At 35.0% G+C, this 23210-nt stretch overlaps 1 protein-coding gene across 1 annotated transcript; it reads left to right on the top strand.

Moving 5' to 3' along the window:
* Positions 1-8018: 8018 nt before the first annotated feature.
* On the top strand, positions 8019-10089 carry LOC149247897 (uncharacterized). Its single transcript, XM_089455963.1, has 3 exons — positions 8019-8240; positions 8542-8671; positions 8796-10089. Exons 1-3 carry the CDS (start codon positions 8063-8065, stop codon positions 9925-9927), a joined length of 1440 nt encoding a protein of 479 aa, XP_089312089.1. The 5' UTR covers positions 8019-8062; the 3' UTR covers positions 9928-10089.
* Positions 10090-23210: the final 13121 nt, after the last annotated feature.

The raw sequence follows: 23210 nt of genomic DNA, 5'->3' as shown, positions 1-23210 counted from the left end.
CATGCCAAAAAAATTCATAATCCATTTCATATGACACCCGTCATGTGGGCATTTTTTTAAAATAATAAATTCAATTAAAAACGAAAAAAAAACCAAAAAAAAAAAAAAAAAAAAAAACCAAAAAAAACAAAACAAAACAAAACAAAACAAAAAAACAAAACAAAACAAAAAAAAAAAAACAGAAAAACAAAAACAAAACAAACAAACAAACAAACAACTTTGGAGATAAATCTCAACCTGTAATTTGTGTATGCTACTAATAATATTCTAGAATATTCTATTAAGGTTAAATCATTGCCATCCACTTAATAATTATTTATAATTAAATAAAAATGACTGAAACGCTATTACAAAATAGATGCACATATGAGAATAGTTATCGAAAGAGATTTTACCAATCATTATGAATCACAGAAGATTGAGTTTGGAGATGCCATTATTATTATTATTATTATTATTATTATTCATAAAAGGAATTGATATAGCCCTGATTGACGATGAATAGGTGCACTGTTAAGGCACTCCTTGCAATAGGTCACTGGTTCAAATCCCCCGTGGGTGCTTACCTACCAAAAAAAGATAAAAGGAATTGATATATAATTTAAATATATATACATTTTAAAGAATCATGTAACAAAATTCTTAATGATAGAGATTCATCGTCATTTTACCATGGAGATTCTTAATGTATAAATAGGTTTTTCTACATTACCATGGACTAATACTATGATTTTTTTTTTACTTAATAAATTTAATTAAAAGGAAATAAACCACCAATATTTTTGGAATAAATCTCAGCTTTTGGTTTGTGTAAAATACTAAGAAAATTGAAGAATACTTTGTGGAGGTTAGATAGCTACCATGGACCTAATAATTATTGATAATTAAATTATAATTTTAAAATCCCTATTCCAAAATACACATGATTGTTGGCATAATTGTATTAAACTATAAAAAAAAATGTTTGAGTAGTTTGGTGGTAATTTCACTTATTAGTCCCTACCAAGGTAGGACTAGAAAAATTGATTTACTTGTTGACAATTATATTGTACCATTTTCGTAGTACAATGACATACCCCACATATTTTCTTTCATAGTCCATGGATACAAGTGCAATACTCATGCAATGGTTTTTAGATATATGCACAATGAATTTTTTTTGTTGTTAAATTTTGCAAGAATTCCACACAAATTAAAATCCTTGAAAATATTTTAAAATTAGATGAATAATGAGAAAACAGCTTATTTTCTTTGACCATCTAGCTTGTATCGCTTTTCATAACTATCATATCATGAGAAAAACTTTAGAAATTGAAAAGCATTCCAATAATTTCAACATGGAAGATGATTATAAGCTTAGCTACTCCTCGAAGCCTATAATCCATCAACTTATTTCTTAACCCCTTCCCCTCCATGCTTTATTTTCCTATGTTTATTTCCCTCCCTCTTTCTTTAAAATCCTTAATAATTCATATATAATAATGAAATTAAAATTTTCCATTGCCAAATTAATATATTATAATAACATTATTTTTGAAATGATTTATACTATTAATCCTATAAATAATATAAATCTTATTTAAATATACAAATACTAAAATTATAAAAATAATATTAAATGAATTAAAATTCTTCTTAAATTAAAATTATTTTAAAACTTGACTCAGCCTTTTCTATATATATATATATATATATATATATATATATATATATATATATATATATATACATCATTAATCTAAATATATATTTCTAGATTAATTCCCTTATCATCCATTTTATTAATTTATCTACCTAAAATCTAGACTATTAACTATCTAATAATATTTAATATATAGAAACTATTTTTGTTTATCAAAGTAAAAAAATTAATTAATTAAATAAATATATTATTCTATTATCAATCTTCGACTGACTTTCTCAAAAATTTAAATTAAAATTTCTATAGAATTCCCTTTAATAATAATAATTATATTCCAAAACCTTTTACCATTTAATAATAACTAGAAATGAAATATATTATTCTAATTTAAATTTTGTCTAATTTATTGTTGGTTTATTTATTCAGTTATGTATTTTTTTACCATTAATCTCAATCTTTGATTTGTGTATACTAATAAGAAAATTCTATGGAGTTTAAATCCCTACCATCAACGTAATAATTATTGATATTTAAATTTAAAAATTTTGAAGCCCTATTCCAAAATAGACATGTTATTCATCATAAATCATAAGAATTAACTAAACTAATACATCCATATAAATTGAATGGTTGAAAAAGGCTAAAGTGAATAAATCCATAATAAACATCAAAAAATTTAATAGACAAGTTTCACATAATAAATCATAAGAATTAACTAAACTAATGCATCCATATAAAATGGTTGAAAAAAGGTTAACATGAATAAATCCATAACAAGCATCAAAACATTTACTTCATATATTTCATGTTGTTAGAATTTAAAAAAATCGTAAACATTAACCAAATTCTAACTTTATTTGAGATTATTCTTATTGTTATTAATAAATTAAAATAATCAATATATATGATAAACATATGTGCATTAAAAAAAAACATGTAAGATCATTATTAACCATAAAGGTTCATCTCCACTTTATTATGGTATTCTTAATATGTACATGGCTTTGTTGCAATACCATAAGCCAATATAAGGGTTTATCAATACCACATGCCCAAGAATTCATAATCCATTTCATATGACACTTATCATGTCCCAATTTTTTTAAAATAATAAATTCAATTAAAAACGAAAAAAAAAAAAACTTTGGAGATAGATCTCAACCTGTAATTTGTGTATGCTACTAATAATATTCTAGAATATTCTATTGAGGTTAAATCATTGCCCTCCATTTAATAATTATTTATAATTAAATAAAAATGATTGAAATCCTATTACAAAATAGATGCACATATGAGAATAGTTGTAATTCTTCCAAAAGAGATTTTACCAATCATTATGAATCACAGAAGATTGAGTTCGGAGATGCCATTATCGTTATTATTATTATTATTATTATTATTATTATTATTCATAAAAGGAATTGATATAGCCCATGGGGCTTTGGATTCACGGTGAATGGGTGCACTGTTAAGGCAGTGCTTGCGATAGGTCATCCCCAATGGGTGCTTACCTACCAAAAAATAAATAAAAGGAATTGATATATAATTTAAATATATATACATTTTAAAAAATCATGTAACAAAATTCTTAATGATAGAGATTCACCGTCATTTTACCATGGATATTCTTAATGTATAAATAGGTTTTTTTACATTACCATGGACCAATACTATGGCTTATTAATGTCAAATACCGAGAAAACCATAACTCAATTTCTATATGATGCTTGTCCACATGACATTTTTTTTACTTAATAAATTTAATTAAAAGGAAAGAAACCACCAATATTTTTGGGATAAATTTCAGCTTTTGGTTCGTGTAAAATACTAAGAAAATTGAAGAATGTTTTGTGGAGGTTTGATAGCTACCATGGACCTAATAATTATTGATAATTAAATTATAATTTTAAAAGCCCTATTGCAAAATACACATGATTGTTGGCATAATTGTATTAAACTATAAAAAAATGTTTCAATAGTTTGGAGGTAATTTCACTTATTAGTCCCTACCAAGGTAGGACTAGAAAAATTGATTTACTTGCTGACCATTATATTGTATCATTTTCATAATACAATGACATGCCCCACATATTTTCTTCCATAATCCATGGATACAAATGCAATACTCGTGCAATGGTTTTTAGATATATGTGCAATGATTTTTTTTATTGTTAAATTTTGCAAGAATTCCACACAAATTAAAATCCCTGAAAATATTTTAAAATTAGATGAATAATGAGCAAACATCTTATTTTCTTTGACCAACTAGCTTGTATCCCTTTTCATAACTATCGTATTCCAATAATTTCAACATGCAAAATGACTATAACCTTAGCGACTCTTCGAAGCCTATAATCCATTAACTTATTTCTTAATCCTCTTCCCCTCCATGCTTTAATTTCCTATGTTTATTTCCCTCCCTCTTTCTTTAAAATCCTTAATAATTCATATATAATAATGAACTTAAAATTTTCCATTACCAAATTAATATATTATAATATAATATAACATTATTTTAAAAATGATTTATACTATTAATCCTATAAATAATATAAATCTTATTTATATATACAAATAGTAAAATTCTAAAAATAATATTAAATGAATTAAAATTCTTCTTAAATTAAAATTATTTTAAAACTTCACTCAGCCTTATATATATATATATATATATATAAAATTACATCAATAATCTAAATACATATTTCTAGATTAATTCCCTTAGCATTCATTTTATTCATAATAATCTATGTACCTAAACTCTAGACTATTAACTATCTAATAATATTTCGTATATAGAAATTATTTTTATTTATTAAAATAAAAAAATTAAATAAATAAATAAATATATTATTCCATTATCAATCATTGACTGAGTTTGTCAAAAATGAAAATTAAAATTTCTATAGAATTCCCTTTAATATTTTAATATTTTCACCCTAATTCATTATTTACAAGGTTGATCAACTCTCACACTATATATCTATCTATTTTCTAGTACCTGTACTTGAAGATAGTTGGAGTGTCCACCCGAAATGTAGGATAGGGTTATGACTAGCCATTATTTACATGTTCTTCAAGACTTTAATAAGTAGGAGTTAAAATGTAAATGTACAGATTTAATAGTGGTTGCACCCACCAAAATATGTAAATGTACATATTTAATAGTGGTTTCACCTAACAAAATATGTAAATGTACATATTTAATAGTGGTTGCACCCACTAAAATTTCTTCAAATATATAGTATGGAATAATTTTTTTTCCACTTTAGATATCAATTTATTAGTTTCTAGGAAGGCACAACTTAGTTGTCATTGATCAATATAAGTTAGAAGGTTCAGGTTTGAAAAAATAATAATTATTTTTAATATTACTAAAAAAATAAATATCAAAGATTTGATTGGAAATTAATTTGAAGATCTTATTATAGCTTTTGCATAATACAATGTGACCATGGAGCTTTACTAGGGATGAAATACCATACCAAGTGGGTTCATATTGGAGGATATATATTGAGGAAAAATTGACTTTATATATTGAGTGATATGTATGGGGTAAAGAGTTTTCATATCGGCACATATAAAAAATGGAGCTCAAATTTAATGAAAAAATATGAAGGCTTATAAAAAATGTTATTGAAAAAATGAATACCTAAAATATCTATTGAAAGTAGGGGTTTTTTAAATTCGGGATGTGTATTGGGTTCATATTGGTAGGGGGTTAAATAATGTGATTTTTAGAGGTATTTTCCAATATGTATTCAAATTAAGGGTATTGTTTGGTATGCCAGCTCAAATTTAATGAAAAAATATGAAGGCTTGTAAAAAAATGTTATTGAAAAAATGAATACCTACAATATCTAGTGAAAGTAGGGTTTTTAAAATTAGGGATGTGTATTGGGTTCATATTGGTAGGGGGTTAAATAATGTTATTTTTAGAGGTATTTTCCAATATGTATTCAAATTATGGGTATTGTTTGGTATGCCATGAACTCAGGTGATATGTCAAAGGTTCATTGAGTGAATGTCATATGGATCATTGATTCAAATTTTCAACAATATCTTTTTTATAGTGTTTCAATATTCATTACATGGTTTTTAGATATATCTACACTATTTTTGTTGTTGTTAAGATTTAGAGAAAAAAACTACCCAAAATTAAAATCCTTGAAAGAAATAACAAAAAACAGTCATAAACTTCTCTTATTTTTCGACTTGCTTGGACCTTGTTGTGGGCATCATTGAAAATCTCAATTATTGACAACAATTTAATAATCCCTATATAATATGTCATCATGACTTTAAACTATAGAAATTAATAGAAATTTGTTAATACTAATGAAATAAATTTGAAATCAAGAGATTACAAATTTTCTCGACTATTCTGTGAAATGGAAATCACAATTTAGAAACACATGCAATGACATGCAACAAATAAAACGCCTCAAGAACACAATTATTTTAAGTGGAACCCAACTGGGAAAAATCCTTCGTTGTTTTTCCTTAATGAGATGAGAATGAGAAACTATTACAATGTCTTTCTTAGATCCTCAAGTACAACCTACACTTAAACCTATTTTTCCTAGTGTCTATCCTTCTGTGGCCAACACGTAGCCAATTCCTATAATTGAAGTCATGCAATGTTATGACCATGCCTAGGAAGGTGTAGTGCATAGGTTGCAAGCTCATTCAAAAGAATTTTTGCGAAATACTTTTGGTACAATGATTAACAGGTAATTATTTCAAATTCCCAATGTTTGTCCATTTACCTTAAATCTACTAAATTCTTATGATCCAACATAATCAACCCGTTAAACTCTTATGTTTCAATTTAGTAAATCTATTAAATGATCCTTTAAAATAATGTTATATGCAATTTTTCTAAAAACATAATATCCAACTTAAATGATAAGAACTAAACTACCTTACAACATTATTATAAAATGGATGTGTATGAATTAGTGTTATATTATAACATTGTTCTCAAATAAATTTATATAACATACCATAATATTATAAATTTGAGGTAAATTGGTGAGGTTTTATCCTAAGTTAATGGACATCATAAAATTATATTGTTTTCAAAAGTCTATTTTTTTGGAATTAGATTTATGGTATCAAATCAATAAATAAATTTAAAAAAAAAACTGATTAACAAAACTTAACCCCAAAAACACATTAACAAAACATAACCCAACCCCAAAAGAGTTGAGAAGAAACTATGATAACTAAACCAATGCCACAATTTTTGTTTTCCAAAATCTGCTACCTTACGACATTGTTAAGAAATGAATATGTATGACCTAGCATTATATCATAAATTTGTGGTAAATTGGTGGGCGTCTCTGCAATAGGTTAATTGATACCATAAATTTCTCTTCTTTTCAAATATCTACTTGCCATGAAGAATTTCATATGCTTGCATTGCAGTATACCGTATTCCTGTTAGAATAGTACGTCTTACGTTTATACAGTATACTGTATGCTAATTACGTCTTACGTCTATACCGTATACTGTATGCTAAGGACTTACGTGAGTGTGTATTGTCGTTGTTTCTGTAATGGAAAAAGACAACACATGATAACCATTCAAACACGACTTAGATTTTCGTTGGCCTGGATGCCTTTTATATACAAGTACGAGCTCAGCAATAATTGATTATACGAGGTCAGCTCAGTTTGGTTAGAACTTTTCATTATTGCTTCTATTGCTGTGATTGGCTAAATTAAATATTTTTTTAACGTACTTACTTTTCGTTTTTTGGTTCCTAGAATTTTAGGCCTATTTTGTTTTATGCGGATTTTTTTTTCTACCTGGTAAGAAAATGTATCGTAAATAATTATAATGTTAAGCTTTTTGATTTTCTATAATTTAAATTTGTCGCAATATACTAATTTTATATATATGTATATGTATATAGTTATAGTTAATAAAGTTGAGAAAGTTTTTGTCAAGGCAGGCAACTATATTGACACAGCTGTGTGATGAAATATTGCGCAATTTGTTATATTAAAGGTTCAAATCGCTTGAGTATTTACATTAAAAAAAAAGGTTACATTTTTATCAAATTGGAACGGGTGAACTTAATGGTAAGGAACTAAGCAATCTAGATGCAAAATCAAATGAATGAGTGCTAGACGAACAAACACTTATTTTAAGCGAAGAATATGCGTTTGAGGTCTCCATCAGCTGTACTCGGGGAGGATTGAAATGTCTGCCGCCAAATACAACCATGGCGTCAGTCCAGATTCCATCATTAGAGAACGGATGAATTACCCATGTCCTAATAATTGAACATCGGAAAGTGATGGCTAGACGAAACGAGTTCCCTTATCTGGCCTTTGCGTTTCCATTTAGATAGATTGAAAGCTGAGCAAACATACTCACTTATAGTTATCAGAGCAATTAGATTGGAGAAAATGAGGTGCAAAACAGGGCAGGCACAACGCGTATGGGGAGTCGAAGGCACTCACCCTGCTCCTTCCAAACCAAAGCTAAGAAAAGGTCTCTGGTCACCTGTTGAAGATAACCAACTCACCAACTATATCCTGAGAGAAGGCCTCGTCGGCTGCTGGAACTATGTGGCCAAGCAGGCTGGTAAGAATCCGGTTCTTCTCTAATTTCATTCAGTGTCTTCTTCCCTTTTTCCTCAATTCAATTCGATATACCCTTTTTAAAAACCCAATTCAATTTGATATAATGGATGTCGAATACTGTAACTCAACCCTAATGCAATGATAACGGAGATCCTCTTCAGAAATCACGGATTCCAATTTAGAAAAATGATGATCCTTTTGAAAAATCACAGAAAAGTAGAATATGTACATCTTCTAAACTATACAAGTATAAATCTGTAACCTATTGTGGAAGTTTCTGTAAAGCACTTACATTTATACAGGTCTGCAAAGAACCGGAAAAAGTTGTAGGCTGAGATGGATTAACTACTTACGCCCTGGCCTTAAACGTCATCCAATTTCACGCCAAGAAGAGCAGCTCATCATAGAATTACAATCCATTCTCGGTAACAGGTTTCTATTTTCGTTCATCCCTACGCTTTCTGTCAATATAAATCTCTCTTTTTTCCTTGGGTTATGTATCACTTTTGTTCCCTGTCGGCCTTCTCGGTTAATCGTCCACATTAATGATGATTAGGTGGTCTCAAATTGCGGCACAGTTGCCGGGACGCACGGACAATGAGATCAAGAATTACTGGAATTCCTGCATCAGGAAGAAGCTCTGGCTCAAACCCTATAGCTCTTCCTCCACCGCCATCACCAACGGGAACATCAACAGCAAATTTAATCACCCTTTCCGATCCGATCGTATTGGCAATGCCAATTCCATGCCTGCTGACGTTCATTTTGGTGTAACCTCGCCTCGCTCTCCGCAGCCGTACTTGGAACTCATGACCGAGGGATACCAGCCATCTAATAGTGCCTTCAATGTAGTGACGAATGGAGATTACCGGTTGTGTGTTCCGGGGTATTTGGAATTAAAACAAGAACAATCACAGGATCAAGATGATGAGCTTTTAATTGATCCAAAACCTACCAACAATCTGCTGAATTCTTATTCTCAACTGTGGAATAATGGTAATTCTACCCATACACATGGGAGATTTTCTACTAATGCAGCTTTTATGTCTTCGAGTCTGCAACACCAAGCCTGGCATAATTATAAGGCTGGAAGATCAGCGACAGACAATGAATTGATAATAGAGTCATGCAGGACTACAGTAGCAAATCATGAAGCGCCTCCCTCTACCAATAATTGCTCTGTGGACTCAATCAGAATCGCCATACCTGCTCTTGGTGAAAGACAGTTGTTGAAAGAAAATATTGAGAATGATGGGCAGATAAATCAAAACCTGATCATGGACGACTATTCCTCGCTAACAGTATCTTCCATATCAAGTTCATGGAGCGCTGGTCATTCATACGAATGTATGGCAGCTGATTTTGCAGATGTCTATCCAGGAGTTTCATATACCACTAATGAACACGAGCTCTTAGGAATTAGAATACTGGAAGATCACCTGGATGGGCTTAAGAGCTACCAGTTGCCTTATACAGAGGGAGCAGGAGATGGGATTGGTAATCAATTGGGTTGCTCAAGAATTTCCAATCAAGAAGCGAGTGTGAAGCCAATTACTGCAATATTTTCAGGAGGAACTGGAGGGTTGGAAATTCATGAGTATAACGGTGTAGCAGGACAAGTCACAGTTTGGGCGCAGGACGATATGTACAATATCAGTAATGCCACTGCTTCTGAAATCTCCATGTGAGTGTGAGTTAACGGTTGTTAAATTTTGACAACCTCAAAGAGATTTCAGTTTGAGATCTCATCAATTGAAATCTCCATGTTAGTGTGAGTTAACGGTTGTTAAATTCATGCAGGCTAATACTTAGTTTCCAGTTTAATGTAATTAGCAGGTTATTGCTCTATTTAATAAAGAATCAAATTGAAAAGTGGATTAGTGATAGTTTTCATCAATATTCACAATAGCTAAATATATTCAAAATATTAATAATAAATGATTGTAATAAAATTCTTAATACTGAATTAAAACTAAATTGTTTATGACACCTAATAAATAAGAGAATCAAATGTGATGACACCACAGTGAAATTAATATTTTCTGGTAATTTCAAACACAAATTAACTGAATACAGAGTCATATTTTTCTTTCAGGATCTTTTGCCCAGGGAAGCTAACTTGTTTTCTGAGAACAGATATTTTTCACACCCATAAATCTTTTATATTCATTAATAAAATGCCTCATACATATTTCTTCCTCTTTCTTAGAGGCATTCACAAAGAACTTTCACCAAAAACAAATTACTCTGCCTCTTTTACAAATAATTTTACACTGCTGTGTAAAATCTGCTAAGAACATATATTTTTCACACCCATAAATCTTTTATATTCATTAATAAAATGCCTCATACATATTTCTTCCTCTTTCTCATAGGGATTCACCAAGAACTTTCACCAAAAACAAATTACTCTGCCTATTTTACAAATAATTTTACAGTCACTCCTATGTAAAATTTTTTACATTAACTGTAAAAACAAAAATTCCTTACATAGGTTTACTGCTGTAAAATAAAAAAAACTAATAAAAATTCCTTACATAGGTTTAAAAAACTAATAAAAATTCCTTACATAGGTTTACTTCTGTAAAATAAAAAAAACTTTCACATTCACTTCTAAGTGAAATTTTTTCATTACATTCCTGGGTTTTCACACTACATATTAAAAAAAAAATTACATTTGCATTCCCATTAGTTTCAACAAATTGCAAGCACCTAAAACAAAACTATATCGCATATATTTTTATGTGTTAATACATGTCGTATGAAAACATAAAGTTTTTACCTAAAACTGTGACACATTCATTTAATACATTAATTTTAAAACCGTTCGGTAAAACCAAAAAGGTTCAGGCACCTTGAAAGAGATCTTGGTCCGTTGACTTAATCAGACGAATTTCGCAAGCTTAAGCCACACAACTCAAACGATGTTTAATGGCCGGGGAATGGGCGGTTTTGGAATTGTACACTGGACGCGTGTCATTTGGTCGAGGTGTTCGAAGGCCCTCTAACAAATACAGCCTTTTTCGAATGGTGGTGCGGGGAAGATACCGGTGGTTTTGATGGAATAAATGTGGGCGCAGATGAAATTAATGTTTCAACACTCCCCTTTAATTTCAGCTGCTGGGTTATCAGTCATACCCAGACATTTCCTCAAAAATTCAAAGTTTTTCTGGTCCAATGGCTTGGTCAAAATGTTTGCAACCTGTTCCTGAGTCCTGCAATGTTGTAGAACAATTTCTCCATTGCTCACCAATTCTCTGATGTAGTGAAACCTTGTGTCAATGTGTTTCGTTCTCTTATGAAACACGGAATTCTTGGATAATGCAATAGCTGAGCTATTGTCACAAAAAATCATTGTTTCTTTTGCTTGCTCTTGGCTTAAGCTCCTTAACATTCTTCTCATCCAAACTGCTTGACATGTTGCTGCTGTAGTTGCCACATATTATGCCTCTGCTGTAGACAACGCCACAATAGGTTGTTTCTTAGAAGCCCATGAAATGGCTACTGAACCCATGTGAAAAACATAACCGGATGTGCTTTTCTGATCATCTACACTTCGAGCCCAATCACTATCAGTGTCTCCAATCAAATCTGAACATTCTAAAGTAGTATATAAAATTCCAAATCTTTTAGTACCTTTAACATACCTCATAATTCTTTTTGCTGCCTGCCAATGTGCTTCCTTTGGCCTCTCCATGAATCTGGAAATTAAACTAACAGCAAACATTATATCTGGCCTAGTTGCAGTTAAATACATGAGGCTGCCAACTATGCTCTTGTACAAGCTAGGATCAAAATCCTTGCTACTGTCCTCTTTGCTGAGTTTTAATCCCATCACTGTGGGAGTGATTGCTGCCTTGCACTCTTGCATATTAAATCTGCCCAACACTTCATTTACATATTTTTCCTGTGAGATAAAAATTCCATTTTCATTTTGATCTACTTCTATTCCTAAGAAGTATCTCAGCAAACCCATGTCAGTCATTTCAAATTCCTCTTTCATGACTGCTTTGAAATTTTCAATGAGGTAGTCATCATTACCTGTGAAAATTACATCATCAACATATAACACAACAATTAAAATTTTACCATCATTTTCTTCGATGTAGACAGCGGGTTCTCCCTCACACTTCTCAAATCCATTTTCCAGTAGACAGGAATCTATCCTAATATACCATGCTCTTGGTGCTTGCTTCAGCCCATAAAGAGCTTTCTTCAATCTGCACACTTTGTGCTCTTGGCCCTTTTTCTCATAGCTTAGAGGTTGCTCAATGTAAACCTCTTCCATGAACACTCCATTTAGGAACGCTGACTTCACGTCCATTTGGTAAACTTTCCACTTGTTTTGTGTTGTTATGGATAACACTGCTTTCACGGTTTCCATTCGTGCAACCGGTACGAAAGTCTCTTTATAGTCTCTCCCATACTGCTGCCTGTATCCTTTGACAATAAGTCTTGCCTTGTGCCTTTCTATCTTTCCTTCAGCATTGCTCTTGGTCATGTAAACCCATTTGACTCCAATGACTTCTTTACCTTTAGGTAATTCAACCAAATCCCATGTCTTGTTTCTTTTTATGGCATTCATTTCCTCATCCATAGCTTCTATCCATTTCCTATATTTAATAGCATCTTCGAAATGAATAGAGTCATCAACATGACAATACAAAGCAAACAAGGAATTCATTCCTTCATCATAAATATCACTTAAGTTTCTGAATTTCTTACCTCTTTCATTCGGTGTGCAAGTGCTTGAAGATGCACTTGAATTTCCTCCTTGTGGTGTGCTTGGAGAAGCACTTTCATTTCTCCTCAAGGGTGTTCCTTGCTATCCTTGTGTTGGCGCTGCTGTTTGCGGATGTATTTTAGCCATCTCCTCATCATCATCATCATGAGACAAACAATTTTTAACATTCACTATTTTCTCTATGCTTCCATCCCAAGCTTCCTCCTCAACGAACTGAACATCTCTGCTCACAAAAAACTTCTTGGTAGATGGGATATACAACCTATAAGCCTTGGATTCCTCACTGTATCCAATAAAAATAAATTTCTCCCCTTTTCTGTCCAACTTCTTCCTTAGCTGATCTGGAATGTGTGCATAGGCCACACATCCAAAAACTTTCATGTGGGTGACTCCTTGCTTTCCTCCACTCCATGCTTCTTCTAGCACTTTGTTCATCACTGCTTTTGTAGGACACGTATTCAAAATATATACTGCACAGTGTACAACTTCAACCCAATAATCATTTGGCAAATGCTTTGCCTTCAACATGCTCCTCGCCATATCCATGATGGTCCTATTCTTCCTTTCAGCAACTGCATTTTGTTGCGACGTGTACCTAGCTGTGAATTGATTATGAATTCCATTTTCTCTACAAAACCGTAGGAATTCCTTGGAGATATACTCACCTCCTCTGTCAGTTCTTAAAACTTTGATGCAGAGCCCACTTTGATTTTCCACAAGTGCTTTGAAATTTCGGAATTTTTCAAACACTTCACTTTTGTTTTTCAGAAGATAAACCCAAGTCTTTCTTGTAAAATCATGAATAAATGTTAGAAGATATTGGTTGCCTGCTAGTGATGGAGTTTGCATTGGTCCACACAAGTCTGAATGGACAATCTCTAATGGTGCTTTTGCCCTTACGCTTTTCCGTGATGGAAAACTTTCTCTGTGTTGTTTCCCCAATATGCAGCCTTCACAAAGGATGTCTGTTTTCTCTATCAATAGTAATCCTCTTACCATCCCTTTTCTGCTCAACAAGTTAAGACCTCCAAAGTTGAGATATCCAAATCTCAAGTGCCACAACCAATTTTCATCCTTTGGTAAGCTTTGGAAAGCCTCTTGGGTAACTGCTGCAATTATTTATTTGTTTTTCAAATTTTCCCTTATTCTAAGAGGGAACATCTTGTTCCTTGTCATCTTCACTTCAGCAATAAATCATTTGCTGGGTGCTCATGATCGTGCATACATCATTCACAAAGAAAACATTGTAACCCTTTTGAACAAGTTGTCCAATACTCAAGAGGTTACACCTCATTCCAGGAACATAATAGACATCTACTATGGTTTTGTTTTCACCTTTCTTTGTAAATATTTTAACTTCTCATTTTCCCATAACAGAAATTTTACTATCAGTCCCAAGTGTGACTTGTGACTTCACATTCTGATCTAAAGCAAAAAAGAGGGCTATGTTTCATGTCATATGGTTACTGCAATCGGAATCTAGAAACCATATATCATCACTGTTTGTTTCAGTGATATTACAAGCTAGTAGCACATTATCTTGGCTGATATTTTCTCTAGTGATATTTGCATTAGATCTATTATTCATATCATGCTGCTTCTTCCTACATTCATTTGCATAATGCCCATATTTTTTACAATAATAACATTGGACATTGGATTTTTCATACCTTTGTCCTTGAGCATGATGTTGTCCACTTTGTTGACTGCTGCCTTGGCCTTGGTTCTGATTTGGATTGTTGCCCCTTCCTTGAACATTTGCTGGACTATTCCTTCCACCTCTGTTTTGGCTTCTGCCTCTTCCTCTCTTGTTTCCTCTTGTTTCCTCTGCCTTGACCTCTTCCTCTTCCAAAGGACATCTGGGTCTTGAAGGCTTGCTCTAGAGATGAGTTTACATTTCTACTCAACCTCTGCTCATGTGTTATTAGTGATGCATGAAGTTCATCAACCGAAAAGTTTGAGAGATCCTTTGTCTCTTCTATGGTGGTGACAATCACATCAAAATTTGAGGGTAGGACCCTCAATATTTTCTCCACAATCCTCCTTTCTTCAAGAAATTCTCCATGAGTCCTTATCTATGTGACCAGACCAATCACATGTGTGAAGAATGACTCAATATTGTCTGACTCCTTCATGTATAGATTCTCAAAATCTTTTCTCAGCAATTGTAGTTTTGTTGTCTTCACTTTCTCCATGCCTTGATAGGCTGTCTTGAGAGTTTTCCATGCTTCTTTGGATGTCTTAGCTACCTCTATCCTTGGAAAAACACTCTCATGCACTGACTGATACAAAAATACGAGGGCTTTTGAATCCTTCTTCCTATTACTCTTCAACAGATCCTTCTCTGCCTGAGTTAATCTATTAAAATCATTTTCATGTGCTGGTTCTTCAAAACCATCCTCAACTAATTCCCATAAATCTTGTGAGGCAAACAAAGCTCTCATGGTTATTGCCCAATAGTCATAGTTTTTCCCATTAAACTGTGGGAGCTGGGTATTAAACATACCCATGCTAGTGATTGTGCTGGCCATTCCCTGCACTCTCAGCTATGCTTCAAATATTGGACAATGTATTTAAAATACTGATTGTTTCTTCAGCAGTAACACAAAAACAAACTTTGAGGAATACCTGGATTCTTTTGCTTGAGACTTCACTTTGCTGTAGAGGATTTACTGATGCAACAAAAGGAACCTTCCTTCAGCGTCTTTATCACCTTCAAAGAGCTTGGATCTGCTCTGATACCATGTTGGAAATTTTTGGTAATTTCAAACACAAATTATCTGAATACAATGTCAATTCTCTAATTTTCTGCCAGGATCTTTTGCATAGGGAAGCTAACTTGTTTTCTGAGAACAAAGATTTTTCACACCCATAAATCTTTTATATTCATAATAAAATGCCTGATACATATTTCTTCCTCTTTCTCAGAGGGATTCACCAAGAACTTTCACCAAAAACAAATTACTCTGCCTCTTTTACAAATAATTTTGCACTGCTGTGTAAAATCTTCATTCACTGTTGTGTAAAAATTTTTACATTCACTGCTGCAAAAATAAAAATTCCTTACATAGGTTTACTGCTGTAAAATAAAAAAAAACTTTCACATTCACTTCTGACTGAAATTTTTTCATGGGTTTTCACATTACATATTAAAAAAAACTACATTTGCATTCCCATTCGTTTCAACAAACTGCAAGCACCTGTAAAAGGAATTTCAAATGTTCATTTGCTACCGCAAGTTTTCTTTTCATTTCATCCCTGCTCTGGTTTCAATTTTGTGCTCTCCCCTGGTTTTTTTTTTCACTGCCGCAAAAACCCCTTTCTTCTTTCATCCCATGTGCAATACATTAAAAAGTCAACACCTAAAACAAAACTATATCGCATATATTTTTATGTGTTAATACATGGTGTATGAAAACATAAAGTTTTTACCTAAAACTATGACACATTCATTTAATACATTAATGTTAAAACCGTTCGGTAAAACCAAAAAGGTTCAGGCAGCTTGAAAGAGATCCTGGTCCGTTGACTTAATCGGACGAATTTCTCAAGCTTAAGCCACACAACTCAAACGATGTTTAATGGCCGGGGAATGGATGGTTTTGGAATTGTACATTGGACGCGTGTCATTTGGTCGGGGTGTTTGGAGGCCCTCTGACAAATACAGCCTTTTGCGAATGGTGGTGCGGGGAAGATACCGGTGGTTTTGATGGAATAAATGCAGGCACAGGTGAAATTAATGTTTCAACGGACCTAATATTGATACATTAGGAGTTATACTTAATACAGGTGATTTGTGGTTCCACATTAGTGTGTCAGTCACACAGCCAAGCCGGAAGAGCTAAGGGTCACCAATCTGTAACAACGAGAACAATCACAAGATAAGGCCACTCTAAATGAGATAAATATATTGCAGGAGTCAGGCATGCAACCCAGTCTTATCATCCTTGACTGCTCCGTTGCACTGGTAGCGGCCCTTAGCACTGTCCCGTGTATTTTTTCTTTGACTGTGTCTATATCTTCACACTCAGAGCAGTGCACTCATTAGGTGGCATGTTTCGTAGCCCATATCGTGCAATTGAGCCCCTGCTGGTATGTGGTTTGCACTTTCTTATTTGTAACAGCCCTCAGCCCTTGGCTTCCCTAGCTCATGGCCGCACTCTAATTGATCGAAGCTTGCACGCAGCCAACAATGCTCAGTATCAGATCGAGGCTCCTAAAATTGCCTTATCGGTTCTACTTTTTGGATATTGACATGTTCTTATAATGGAGTTGGGAGATGCTTTGTGTGGGATCCTGGACATACTGTATTTGTTCCCCTGATTTCAAACAATCGTTTGTAACCAAGAAAGTTTGTATTTTCGAGAATTTTGGCCAATTTACTCGATTTTAAGTATTATTGTAAAGAATGTGGGTAGCTTTAATTCCTCAGTAGTTTATTCGACTATTGTTGTGATAATAAGTCTTATGTATCAAAATATTAAAAGTTGAAATCTTTGGATTTAGCCTTATTAACTGAAGGAATACAAGATTAAGTAATTTTTAAAAGATATATGAAAAAAATAGTTTAAATGTAAAAATAAAAAAGAAAAACGAAATTGGATAAAAAGAAAAAAATAGGATACGAGATTAAAGGTGAGGGATATGAAATAAAGCGTCATGGTTGACTCAAGGGTTATAGAAGCAATGCAATTGGATATTGACCGAATACAAAATTGAACCCTTTCAAATTAGGTTTTACCAGTCATCATATCCATTGTGTAAGGCCTCCAAGCGATGGTGCGACAGGCGCCGGGCGAAGTCGTCATGCACGAGGGCGCGGGCGCACGACGAGCGCGTGTTAAACGGGCGTGCAATGGTGCTGCGGAGAAAATGCGACGTTTGTACGAGTTTAGTGTGACGAAACCGTGAGCGACTTACGACACTTGGAAATGCGTGGAACAAGTGGAGCTTTTATACTACGATTTGGAGAGGACTTGCGTGAGGGTAAGGCCGACACATGGAGGGCGTTTTAGGGGTGCGTTATGATTGTTCTGGGGGTCGGCCAAGGGGCTACCACCCACATGTAACCCACACTAAAATGCATATAAGTGTATGAGCGTTGGAGCTCATTTACATCAGCGCATTCACTCACACATCTTCACAATGGACAAGAACAAGTGCGCAGAAAAGGTAGGGAGATGCGCATAGCTCATGCGCTCTACCCTTAAGAGGTTGTACACTTGGGTTATAGTCTTGGAATTAAGTCGAAGGTTGGGCAAGTGTGTCCGGGGTGGATTCTGAAGTACGGTTTTGGTGTAAGACTTGGCTTGGGATTTTAGGTGGCTCGGGTGAGCACCGTCCTTTGTGCAAGAGGTGCACAAGACTGTTGTAAAAGGCAGGTTTGCCTCTCTTTGTAAATTTGGTTAAGTGTGAGACTTGGTTCGGCCAAGACACACTTGTACATTGTAACTGATATTCTTAATATATTATCGGGCAGACTCACATTACGGGGAGTTGCCCCTCCCCTTTATACTTGTTGCAATTGTTGATGTTCTTGTTATAATTGCTATGGATAATGAATGAGTATGGGCTTCATTAAGTATAAAGGATAATTGCATGTTTACTTGGTTGCGAAACACAAGCTAAGTAATGTTAAAGTGGAAGTAGGCGTAGTCCACGAATGTTAGTATTGGTGAAAAGAAAGCATTCGGTGGTGCCGCACCTTGCTACAAGCGGTTCGAAGACTACCGCAGGTGTAGGGGCGTGACAATTGGTATCAGAGCTAGTGCCATGGAGTTGGTGCTGCTGTTGAAGTGTTGAAGCTGATACACACCTGCACTTCGTGACAGGTAGTATCAGAGCAGGTCTAAAGGATTGGAGAAGTCTTGCAGGAAGTTGGGTGAAGCAAGTGTGCATACACTTGGAAGTTGATGACAGGTGATATTGAGGCTTGAACAAGGTTCAGGTGTTGAAGAATTTGAAGGTAGTTTCAAGACTCGGTTTGAGCAGGGTTGCTCGTGACAGTGGAAGCAGGTTTAGCAGAGGTGAAGCTTAGTGCTTGGACCAAGCTGAACAACAAGGCATGGCAAGTTTCGGAGAAGGTGAAGGGAAGCTCTTGCTTACCTTATACAGGTTGAAGAGGTTGAAAGAAGAGAATCCCCGGATTCAAGAGAAGCTTGAAGTCTTGGAAAAGAATGTTGAAGACGAACTTCTTCAACTTGGTTGGACAATGGAGCAAGATGAAGTTGTAGATTGTGCAAACAAGGGAGAGGAAGCCATGATAGTTGAAGATGTTGCAGACATGACCATGATGGAGGATGAACTTGACACTGATCATGTTGAACCAGGATCGTGCAGTTTGCAGACATGGATGGATGAGGATACTCATATGGAGGAACCTCATGATGATGATGAAGTAAGTATTGATACTTGTGTTTCATTTGGGCATTTGGTAGATGGACCGTATGTAGGGAAGGGCAAAGCCAGTTTGCCTATGCTATGGAGGATCTTGCCATGGATGACTAGGATGAGACCTTGTATGGAGAAGAAGGGATTGTTGATTGTTGCAGGACTTGTTGGGGTTGTTTGTGACCTTATGGTAGAAGGTACAAAGGCCATTGACAAGGGAGGAACATGATGATAGTTGTGGATGAGTGGATCATGCTTTAGCCACATGAAGAATTGGCTAAGTGCCCGGCATGACTCATGGACAGGTTGAGGAGGGCACACACTTGTGATGATGCTTGGGTGGACTTCTCATGGCCGAGACCAAGAGCAAGTCTTGGTGGTACCTTTGGTGGAGGAGCTATGATGGAAGGGACTCACGATGTGATGATGATGATATGGTTGGGTGACCGAGTTCACTAAACCGAAGTTTGCAGACTTGGATGAGGACGACCGATTGTTGTGATGGGTCTACTTGGTTGGACTACATGGGCAACTTAGTCATGGACATCAGGTTGGAGACATGGAACATGGCAGTGTTATGCAGGGACATTGTGTGGGAGCACTTGTAGAGGTGTCATGGACATCCAAGGAAGTGTGCCAAAGCAGGGATGTTGTGCAGATGGATTTGCTAATGTGACATGGAGATGTTTTATGAACCAATGGAGAGGTTGTGCACTCTTGTACAACAGGAAAATGGACTTGGATGGATTTGTGAGCAGATTATGGAGCTCGTGATGACATAATATTGTTGTGACTTTTAGGGACTTCATATATGGTGGACTTAGAGGATCTAATGCATTGAGGAACTGAGGTCAAGAGACTTTGATGTAGTATGGGATGCATACTTTCAAAGTACATGTATGGGCATGGCTTGGAAGAGTGACTTGATGTGGAGGATCGATATGAGACACTTTGGAGTGATGGAGTTACAATGATGATGATGATGCCTTGACTTGGGCATGAGTTGAGCCGAGACTCAACTACTTTTGGCACATGGGAGCTAATTGATCTATGATCACGGGCAGCACATGGATAGATGAGGCAGGTATATACTTGTTTCTATGGTAGACTTGAGGGATGGCACATTGTAGATATGGTGAAAGGTTGCTTCATGGACCTAGATGTGGCACATCGAGAGTCGGTTTGATGAGATGATCTCTTCACTTTGAAGAGGCACACACATATGGATGATGATGCAAGGATGGCTTGGCATCAAGCATCATGGCATGTTGCAGATGAGATGGATGGAGTTCCATGGACCTGAGCATGGATTGTGGAGATAGATTCTTGATGAGTCGAGAATGTGGCAAGATGTTTTGAGAAACGACTGATGGTGGCATGAGGATGTGCATTCTCATGGTTTGAGCGTGACAGTTGGATTAGCTACCCAACTAGTTCAGACATGGGGGCCGGCATGTACAGAGATGTGTTAGCATTATGTTGGAGTATCATGGCAGCAGTTCACATGAGGACACATGATGAAGACAGGAGGTCAGTAATCATGGATCGAGATGACATCTGATGGAGAGCATACCGTTGAGGTGCATACCTTGGTATGGTGAGCTTGGTGGCAGTTGGTCACTAAGTCGAGGCATAATGGAGATGAGGCTCTACATATGTTGCAAGGATGTTTGCTTTGTGTGGAGGAGTCAACATCATGGATGATGATGATCTTGGTGGATGGCTACAGGGATGGTATGTTGTCGTGGACGACAACGATTTCAAGTGGAGGAGGATGTAAGGCCTCCAAGCGATGGCGCGATGGGCGTCGGGCGAAGTCGCCATGCACGAGGGTGCGGGCGAGCGCGCGGGCGCATGCTAAATGGGCGTGTGATGGTGTTGCGGAGAAAATGCGACATTTGTATGAGTTTATTGCGACGAAACCGTGAGCGACTTACAACACTTGGGAAATGCGAGGAACAAGTGGAGCTTTTATACTACGATTTGGAGAGGACTTGTGTGAGGGCAAGGCTGACACATGGAGGGCGTTTTAGGGGTTCGTTATGATTGTTCTGGGGGTCGGCCAAGGGGCTACCACCCACATGTAACCCACACTAAAATGCATATAAGTGTATGAACGTTGGAGCTCATTTACATCAACGCATTCACTCACACATCTTCACAAGGGACCAGAACAAGTGCACAGAAAAGGTACGGAGATGCGCATAGCTCATGCGCTCTACCCTTAAGAGGTTGTACACTTGGGCTATAGTCTTGGAATTAATTCGAAGGTTGGGCAAGTGTGTCCGGGGTGGATTCTGAAGTACGGTTTTGGTGTAAGACTTGGCTTGGGATTTTAGGTGGCTTGGGTGAGCACCATACTTTGTGCAAGAGGTGCACAATACTATTGTAAAAGGCAGGTTTGCCTCTCTTTGTAAATTTGGTTAAGTGTGAGACTTGGTTCAGCCAAGACACACTTGTACATTGTAATTGATATTCTTAACATATTATCGGGCAGACTCACATTACAGGGAGTTGCCCCTCCCCTTTATACTTGTTGCAATTGTTGATGTTCTTGTTATAATTGCTATGGATAATGAATGAGTATGGGCTTCATTAAGTATAAAGGATAATTGCATGTTTACTTGGTTGCGAAACACAAGCTAAGTAATGTTAAAGTGGAAGTAGGCGTAGTCCACGAATGTTAGTATTGGTGAAAAGAAAGCATTCGGTGGTGCCGCACCTTGCTACAAGTGGTTGGAAGACTACCGCAGGTGTAGGGGTGTGACACATTGTGTCCTGAATGACAGATATTTATGTGTCTTAATTCTCCGCGTTAAACCTATAATTTTGATGATTACCTTTCCATCTCTTTTATTGCAAGTTATGATTTAATTCTCGACGAAAATAACTCGAGACAAATGTATTTATGTCACAACACTTCGAAGTCCCTTTCCATGCATTTTCATCGAGGAAAACAGCTTTGTGATGTAATTGCCTAAAATATTTTTTCCAACTATAATTTTGTTGATTACCTTTCCATGTGTTTTAATGCTAGTTCTGATTAAATTCACAAGGAAAATAACTCGCGAACAATTGTACTTATGTTTACCACACTTTGAAATCCCTTTCCATGATTTTTCATCAAGGAAAACAACTTTGTGATGTAATTTTCCTAAAATATTTGTTTCTAACTCCATGGCATGTTTTATAGTTGATTATGATGTTTTCAATTGCTTAGGATGTTCTCATACTTGTTCTGGTTGTTTTCTAATTGCTCGGAAAACTTCGCATTTCTTTTCGAGCGATTTTACTTTATTAGTAGATTAAATTGACATGGTCGAGCATACTGCGTGATACAGATCAAAGTAAATTAGTGGCAGTAGAATGGAGGAAGAAATAAACATTGCTTGAGAGATGTAGTTGTTACAATACTATCTATTACTATGTAACGTTACAACACTACCTATTCCTCTAATGCTATACCTACTTGATGACAGGTGTTTTTCTATGTTGATGAGTTAATATCCGATAATACCTTGATAATAGTTATTTTAATTGGCAATTAGATGGCACTGATGACACCCTTCACTCTAGGGAAAGATCATGCATGCTATTTGAGTGGTTGGAAAATTGCTACCTTCATCAACTTAATTTCTAGGTACCTAAAACTCACATTCATAGAATTGTTTCTTATCATGGATAAATTTAATGTGCGACTTATTTTTTATTTCTCTGTAATTATTTGACGTAAATTTCAAATTATGGATTTCCAATGCGAAAATATCAGCAAACATTCCAAGATATTTCTGTTGGATATAAACTCCTATGAATTAGTTCATTATTTTTATATTTTCA

Source organism: Pinus tabuliformis, chromosome 7 (genome assembly GCF_031772625.1).
Source record: "Pinus tabuliformis cultivar Carrire ecotype Pingquan chromosome 7, CPIR1, whole genome shotgun sequence".
NCBI lineage: Eukaryota > Viridiplantae > Streptophyta > Pinopsida > Pinales > Pinaceae > Pinus > Pinus tabuliformis.
This window is presented reverse-complemented; position numbering and strand designations above follow the sequence as displayed.